General features: G+C 49.1%; 1 protein-coding gene across 3 annotated transcripts in view; it reads left to right on the forward strand.

The window, feature by feature from the left end:
- Window positions 1-5,295: 5,295 nt before the first annotated feature.
- Window positions 5,296-8,713, forward strand: part of RGS4 (regulator of G protein signaling 4) — a 6,281-nt gene continuing 2,863 nt past the window's right edge. Inside the window, exons 1-3 of one of the 3 annotated variants that reach the window (XM_010166894.2) lie at window positions 5,296-5,347; window positions 5,448-5,671; window positions 8,504-8,608. In XM_010166894.2, coding sequence (XP_010165196.1) covers window positions 8,514-8,608 — 95 coding nt within the window. In that variant the 5' untranslated portion in view covers window positions 5,296-5,347; window positions 5,448-5,671; window positions 8,504-8,513. Of the gene's footprint in view, window positions 5,348-5,447; window positions 5,672-5,790; window positions 5,998-8,503; window positions 8,609-8,713 lie in introns of those variants that run through there. The other 2 variants (XM_010166893.2, XM_010166892.2) reach the window with 2 other exon arrangements.

Genomic DNA, 8,713 nt, shown 5'->3' on the forward strand with positions numbered 1-8,713 from the left:
TGACATGGGCCCTTGTCATATGGCAGCTCTAATCCTGCTCAGCTGCCAGTGGAAAGATAAGAGGGAAGGAAGGAAGAAAGGTCCATCTAAGGTTAAGACAGCAGATCTCACTAGATCTGCGGCAATGAAAGATTCAGCCTTGCAGCCTGTAGCTTCACATCCTCTAGTAAATTCTAAGCAGAAGATAGCTCTATCACATGAAAAAGTTGAGCTTTTTAAAGCTGTAGAAAAGAAGTCACTGCACAGCTGGGTTGCTAAGGTGCAGAAGGCACAAGGAGTGTTTTTGTTGTACACTGTACCAAAGGCATCTTAATTTCTGACGTATCAACCCTTTTCCTGCCTCCCTTTATGCCGCCTCCTCCCCTGTGCCTTAGGGCACGTTCAGGTGAAGCAATCTGCCCACGAGTGAGAGGTCCCCAGGCGAGGTGTGCGCAAACCACTGACTGTGAGCTCACCTGATGATGGGCCCACAGGGGTCAATCTGAGCTGTCCCACCATGGTCCATCACAGCTTCTGCCTCAATAGGGGATTTCCCAGTAAGCTTCAAATAGTAAGTGCAAACAGCTTGTGAAGAGGAACATGAAGGAGCACACATCTGTGTGTTGAAATCAACAGCAGCTAAATTCCTGTTACACTATATATCAGATGGTCAAAATATGGATTGAAAATACTTAGACCTGGTTGCTCTCAAGAGTTAAATTGTTCACTGTGAGCAGTCTGCAGTGCATGTCTCACTAGAGCTGCCTTTGCTCAGTGGGAACAGCACCCAGCTGTTGGGTGCTGTGCCTCAGCCAGGGTGTGAGTGCTGAGGAGGGGCTGGCAGCACACAGATAGGGCAAAAACGGCTGCCTCGCAACCCAGGCACGTCTCAAGGACAGAAGCAGCAATGACAGCATTGGGGTCTGGCACTGGGAGACTTCCAGAGGAGCTGCAGGCAGACCTGGGACACAATGCAAGTGTCTGCTCAGTGTCCCTTGCAAAAGACCAGCGAGTGTGTCCCTGCCCCAGGGCTACACAGCCCTGGGGGTGATCTACGTGGTTTTATATCAACCAAGTGCAACTGGCTGCACTAAGACTCTTGGAGGAATAGGCTAAAGGGCTCTCAGGACAAAGGGTGGTCATTTTTCATACCTTTTAGAATAAAAGGAGACTGGAAGAAAGCCATGCTTTCAGAGGAGTGAGCTATATAGTCATGGAGCTATTAACCTTTTGATCAGTGCAGGAGCACTATTAGTATGGACGATAGCAGGCTCATTTGAAAAGGTGGTGATATAATTGATCCTGGCTGATGTGGTTTAATGGAAAAATAGACCTCTTCTAATGAGCTTAATAGTGCTTTTACAGGGCAGTTGTAGTGGTGAAATAGATTTATAAATGAATATGACTTGCTATCAATATTTAGCTTAAAATGTCATCAAATCCATATTAAATGGACTAAAAGTGGCTCAATGAGACATTTCAAAGTGGTTTTACTGTTGGAAAAGCATCAGTAAACAGGCATATGTTGGCTTGGTTTGTGGCCCAGTGTTATTCAGAACTTTCTTAGTAATTAAGAGGAAATGTTTAAGGGGCTGTTAATCAAGATGGATGATGAGACAGATATTTGGGAAACTGGACAGCAAATTACTCAAATTATAGCTTTTTCTGTTGTCTGATGCTCACAAACAAAAACAATAGCCAGACAAAAAAACACCACTTATTTCATTAGCAAACCTAAGCCAGGAGAAAACCCATTTGGGCTGAACAAAATTCTTCCTTTGATACAAGATGAAATATTTTCTTCTGAGTAGTAACAGGAGAAGCAAGCCACCCAAAAACTGAGGTTGAGGCAAAGAAAAACTCAACCAAAACCCCCAAATTATTATGCACTTCCAAGCACTTAGAAATAATAAAAATCTACTGATGCTGTACATGCATGTATGAGTAGAAAACGCCTCAGACCATGTGAAAATTAATATGAGCTTGTTTATATGAATTGTATGAATTTGGGGCTAAGGAACGTGCTGAATGAATGTGCTAACAATTGCAGAGCACCAGTGCAGAGAGGAGCAGGCTCAGCAAGAAAGTATGACAACAGGCTAAAGCTTCTGTGCTTTAAAAGTTCACCTACACCTTGTCCAAGAGAAGCAGAAAGGTGACTGGGTCAGCCTGGAGGTAGACCCACTTGAGAGGGTTTCCGTGTGAGCAGTGAATTAACCGTGTGGCAGAATGGTGAGTCACCCCTCTCATCAGGGCTAGTTTGGGAAGAGATGCTCTCTCCTCAGAGGCTGCCTCTGGGGGCTGGTTGTGAGGGCCATGGCTGCGGTCACGCGTGAAGTCAGGCAGTGCATTGCATTGCATTGCAGAGACATGGGAAAGAATAATTTCCTCAGATTATGCTGTGGGACAGTGTTTCTGGGAATCCCAGTGCTGGCAAGGAGACCCTGTGGGGACAAGTGTGGCCTTTCCATGTGTATTTTAGAGGTCAGGCCATAGTCAGTGCCCTGGGACAGGAAATGTGGCTGCATGCACTGTCAGGCGCAGGCACATGCTAAACTGATTCATCCAAACCCAGATCCAAATGGTCCTTCCAGGGCGCTCTGCTCCCAGCTCATTAGCCATAATTCAATCAAAGCATACATGTATGTGGAGAAGATGCAGCCCTCATTAATGGGAGGAAATCTTACCCACTAATGGGTGTACTGGAGAAGAAATCAATGGTGGAATGTTGCAGTGGAAGGGATTTTGTGCAGAGTGCTTGGGGCTGGTGTATGGGAGAAGCAAACTGGGGAGCTCAGCACAGCTCCAGGCCCACTCCCTGCAGCAGGGCTTGGTGCCGGGGCCACTCACATGGGCAGAAGTGTCACCAGGGCAGCTGATTGTGCAGGGCTTCTGCAGCCTGGAGCCATGGGGACCAGTGCCATCCTGGTTAGTGCTTCTCCAGGGTGTGGGAGCTGCTCTGGTTCCTCACCAGTACTGCCTGCAGAGCGGATTGGGGGCCAGATACATATTGGGGTGGGGATGCCCACAAGAAAGATAGGCAATGGCCCCCTGTGCCCCCGGGTGATTTGCTAGCCCAGTGCCAAGGTGCCTGGCTGGCTTTGTGAGATATGAAGAGGAGGAAAAGCAGGGCATTGTTAGCCTCTGCAAGGTGGACCGGGGAAGGCAGCAGTGACAGAAGAGGCTCTGGCCCAGCAGCACGTCCTCACAGCTCCCATGTCATGCCCTTATCTGTTCCCAGTGACGCAAAACAGCCGTTTTCTTTGCATGCTCATGCATCCCACAGCATACAGCTCCGAGATGGGAAGAGACTGAGGCAGGAGAGCCCCACGCTATTGGGAGGGCAACAGCCTGGAGTAGCTTGGCTCTGGGCAATGACCACCGAAGCAGCGTTCCCTGTGCTCCCTGCCTCCTCCCACGGCCTGCTGCTCGGCTGCAGCTGAGCCGGGGGACACATCCCACACGCACTCGTGTACGGGGGTGAGCACACGTGTGACGTTTTTCCCTAGCAGTGATGGTGGGAGGGAAAGCGCCGTTTCATAGCCTCGTCTCGAGCTGCTTGGGGAGGTAGGGTGGAGGATGCAGCAGGGACAAGTGAGTGTGGGATGAGGGATGCCACACTGGCAACTGCACACATTTACTATCATGCTGTCTCCTGTGAACCCCTCCAAAGCTCCGCACGGCCAAGAGTTGTATTGGCCAGGGAGCCCCTGCTCCCAGCCTCACACCCCCAGCCATTCTCACCGATGATGAAGTGAGCCAGAGTTGACGTGACAGGCATAAAAAGTGGCATGAGCTGCCACTTCTCTATCTGGCAGGGAGGAAGAGATTTTGGTGTTGAGCACAGTACAGTTTGTTCCCTGGGAGAAGAGCCCTGACTATGATGGGTAGGAGATGGAAGGGGGTACTTTTGATTGGGGACCAGCTGGAGCAGCTAAGAGGATATTAAACTGCAGCAGCTGGGAAACACAGCTTAGAGGAGAAACAGTATGCAAACCCAAACTCCTCACATGGGAATCAGACTGAACCAGTGTGTGTTAATGAACTGGAAAAAGGGAAATTTCAACTCCAGCAGTTGTAGGAGTCACATGCCCAGCCCAGGGAGCATGGTCTTAATTGCAAAGCCCTTTGGGCTGGCTGTTGTGATGGCAGCGTTAGAAGTTTCTTATTCCAGCCTCCTCACACAGAAGTTGGGGAATGCAGAAGGTGACTTGATGTTGACAACACCAGTGTTAAGTGCCATTGGAGCCACAAAGCAAATGTGCTTACAATCCACAGACAAGTGTGACGTTCCTAAATCTTGGTTACCAGTTTGCAGAGAAACTGCAGAATTTCTGCAGTTTCTGTGCAGAGTTTCCCTGCCCCAGCAAGCAGCCTTGGGGACCCTCCTCAGCCAAGGAGGTCAGGTTCCAGCTGCCAGGGTCAGGGTTGGAGCTTGCAGACACCTTGACCGTGTTGGCCAGCTGAGCTCTTGAATTGCTTGAATGAATGTGCTTCAGTTGCATATGAGCAGCAGTAACACTGAACAAATTTGAGATTAAAATTAAATTAATTTAAATATTTAGCAATGTATTAATTAGTTAAGTTTTTTCTTGTGGGACATATTCTGCACTTTGGCTTCTCAAACAGAAGACATCAGGGAACTTTGGCACCAACTCTGCTAGTGTTCAGTTGCTTCCTACAGATCCACCCAAGTGCTGTCAACTCACCATCACTAAAAACACAAGGGGGTTCACTCAGTTAAAATTTTACACTGCCCTGTGCTGGAGCTGATCTTTAGCCCAAACTGCAGGACTTAAGGCATGTTGCCTCAGGTTTGGCAACAGGATAGTCACATTTGTACAAAAGCATTTTAAAGTTAATTAGAGCATTGCCTTTCAGCACAGTTAATGATCTGAGAGGATGCAGTATGCCAAGGCAGGTAAACTCATCTGGGATTTGGGTTGTCTGTGCTGCTGGCTGTAGGCTCTAGAGACACAGGAGGAAAAAGCTTACCCTGCAACTTCTGCAGGTCGTGGGCAAAGTATTTAAAGGTTTCTAGGGAGAAAGAGCACAGCAGTGGGTAGTGCAGGCAGACAGCCTGCTGCTGAACTGATGCTTCTTTATTTCACAGCAGGAGCATGAATTTAAGTGCAGCAGACCATATGCACGTCCGTCTGCCCAAAGCTTTCCCCTCTTTTATAACGATGGCACAGGCTGTGCTGAGCCACGACTCAAGAAATATCAGCTAATTCTCTCTCTCCAGAGAGGCAACTGCCTTCTGCACCCTCCAAGGGCTGAGAACAAGTGGTGTAGATGGAGTGATATCATATACCCACATGCCTCTAGAATGAAACCAGTCAGTCTCATCTGCCTGGGTAGTTCCCTGGTGAATTTATGCTCTTCTTTCCTTAAAGTTCTGGTTTCTGTATTTGTTGAGATTATGGGAACTTTTTGTATTTAAAATTCTTGTCCCTTGTTTTCCCCAGGTTGCTTTAACTAGAAGGAGAAAATGAACAGATGAACCAGCAAAGCTCATCTCACTTCTCAGAATTGATTCTTTGACCCTTTTTACTGTCTGTGCACCTCTGAAAATCTCCTCCAGCTTTTATCTGCAGCGTTCCATCTTTTGCAATAGAGGAAAGCCCCTGAAGCTTTTTCCCCCCTTTTAAAAGAATCCACCTCTGCAGCCAGACACCAAGCTTCGTTTCTGGTAAGGTTTTCAATCCTACTCACTCCTTTGTCTCGGTTTATACGTCACCCTCTTCCTCTTGGGTGGGCAAAAAGGGGACGGGTGCTGCTGCTGTGCTGAGTCCTGACTGGGTCACCGAGTGCTGCTGGGCTGTCTGGGCTAGGCTATAAAACACAGCCAAGGCAGCGCAGCCGGCTCAGAGGCGAGACTGGATTCTGCAGAGGGCGAAGGACTCGTACGCAGCCTCTGCCGCCTCCTGCGCTGTTGTTTTTCCTGGAATACAGAACTGATCTCTGGAGCAAGATGTGCAAGGGACTCGCTGCACTGCCAGCCACTTGCTTAAAAAGGTACTGTTTATTTATGAGCCTCTGTTAATGGTCTTGTTAGTCTGGAGATTTGCTGATGTATTGCGCTTTGTTTCTGAAGCAGAAGTGGCAGATTCATGGGTAGGGGGTTGGAACTAGATGATCTTTAAGGTCCTTTCCAACCCAAACCATTCTATGGTTCTATGATTCTGCTCTGATTCTTTTGTAAGACTAGATACAAATGATTGCTTACAGGCTTTTTTTCCCTGTCAGAAGCAGAATTGCATAAAGGTTTTGTACTGAGCTGTGGGAACTCTAAATCCATCCTTCCCATCAGCAAAACAAGCAGCTCTTAGCATTGTTATATTTTTATATTCCTGTCATCTGATTCTGCCGTAAGCCTTGCACCTCTTTTCTCCTTTGAATCCTCTTTCTCTGCTGAATTTTCTTTTCTTTTCTGAAGGGGAAAGCAAGGCAGATGGGATAGCAAAAAAAATTGAGAGTCATTCACTAAATGCATCCCAAATGCAGATACCCAGCCTGGCAGGACCAGAGACCCAGTTGCCTGCAGACAGGGCAGGGATGTGGGCCAGCCCAGGGCACTGCAGCTGCAGCACCAGCCGGTGTGGGGTCAGCCTGTGTGCCCCAGTGTGTACTGATGGTGAGGGGCTGGGTCAGGCTGTACCCCCAGACCACAGCGCTGTGGGGCTGGTGTGGGGGCTGGCCATACCCCATTGTGCAGTGCTGATCAGGATGGGCTGTACCCCATGGGCGCAGGATCTGGCTGCACCCTGGTGTGTGGTACCAGCCAGACATCCCTGCGCTCGCAGAGCAGAGCTTGTGCAGCCCCATAATGCCCTCAACGGCATGGTCTGCCCCGTAGCCCAGCATGAAGGGGTCTCTATGCCTGCATGGTGGCCACGAGCACTCCTGCAGGGTGCTATGGGGCCTGGAGACCCCCAGCAGAGTGGAGCAGGTCTCCAGGATGGTGCCAGCCCCACAGAACTCCCTGCTTATCCAGCCCCTGCAAACTTACAGGGGTCTCTGACAGCACAGCACAACCTTTCTGGGCGCCCATGCCTTCAGGAGTGCTCCTGAGGCTGCTTCCCAGTGGCTGTGCAATGGGAGGTGGTTGGGAAAATACAAACTGGGACTCAGCCCGCTCCTGTCTGGGAGGAAAAGCTCCCTGCTCACAGTGGATTTGAAGACAAATGCTGAAAACGTGAGGAAAAATATTGACTCCGTCCCCCCAGTTTGCAGGAATGTTTGACGGGGTGAGGGAACATTTGAAAAAAAAATGCAAAGAAAAAAAAATTCACATCTTTTAACCACTTTTGTCCTGGATTCTCCCAGAAAGCTGTAGGACTCGCTGCAAACAGCAATACCTTGTTTCCTCCTGCAGAGCTGAGTGGTCTCCTTCTTTTGGGGGCAGGTAGCATGACAGCACAGAGTACCCAGTGCCTGCCTGGGTGTTGGCTCTGGTGACACGCACCCTGCTCTAAAGAAGCTGTGAGTTTCCATCACTCTCACCATAGTGCTGGAGTTATTTAGGAAACATTTATGAGCACAAGCAAACAGTGAGATAAGATATGGCCGGGACCGCTGACAGGGTGCTATGGCTGGAGCAAAGAGCAGTGCTGGGAGTCTGAGCAGCTACCTGAGCTCAGCCCTGTGGCACAACCTCTTGCTCTTTTCCAGGCTCTGATCTGAGGAGCAGGAGAAGAATTTCCTACTTATGCTATCATTGCACACTGTGGCAGGCCAGGGCTTGCACCCTTGAGCAAGCAGGACTGATTTACCTGCCCTGTTGTTTTTGACCTGGAAGGAAATCCAGAGAGATGCTGAGGCCAGTATCAGCTGCATATCTAGATGCTGCTGTGAGGCAATGACTCCAGAGCACGCTGGAAAGCAGAACAAAATTAAGCGTGCATCCTTGTAGGCGCTTGTTGGGCAGCAAGGGAGTAGCTTGCAGTCAGCGTGGGCTGGTTGTGGTGAAGCTCCTGGCTCATCCCCTGATCTCACCCCATGGTCCTGCTTCAAGCCCTTTGCTTCCTCCCCTTCCCTCTGTGTCATGGCCCTCCTATTCCTGCAGCTGGGTGAGGTGATGAGGTGGGGAGATGGCAAGGGCTGCAGGAAAATATTAGTAAGGGCGTAAGAACCAGACATTGGTAGCTGGGCATATCAGCTCAAGGAGAAGTGACACGTTTACAGAACAGTGATGCCTTTCTATCACAATATTTTAACTGTCAACAAACTGTAAGAAAACAGCAGCTTCTCCCCATTTGCCACCCCCAGCCTCTGGGCTGATAACCTTCTCAGCAAGAAAATGGTGCTGTTGAATGTGAAAAATTACTTCTTTGACTTTGTTGTATTTGTCTAGCAACAGAAATGTGCATTGTGTGAGAAGTGGAAAGTCAGCACTCGAGTCACTAGCTGTGACCTGCATTTGTGTCACTGAGTAATGCTGAACAAGTTTTTTGTGGGTGAGGAGGCTGCAGAGGGAGTTTTAACGCATCATCTTCTCTCGTTCTTGAATTGTTTCTTTCAGTGCCAAAGACATGAAGCATCGTCTGGGCTTCCTGCTGCAGAAGTCGGACTCCTGTGACTACAGCTCTTCCCAGAGCAAGAAGGAGAAAATAGCTTCAAGCCAGAGGTAAGAGCAGATGCTGCCATGTAGTTAAGCCCAGCCTGGCTGCAACGTGTTGTTTACTCCTTCACTGAGCTGAACTTTGTTAGCGTTTCTGCTGCTGCTTCCCAG

This window comes from Antrostomus carolinensis, unplaced genomic scaffold (assembly GCF_000700745.2).
Source record: "Antrostomus carolinensis isolate BGI_N321 unplaced genomic scaffold, ASM70074v2 scaffold34204, whole genome shotgun sequence".
NCBI classification, from domain to species: domain Eukaryota; kingdom Metazoa; phylum Chordata; class Aves; order Caprimulgiformes; family Caprimulgidae; genus Antrostomus; species Antrostomus carolinensis.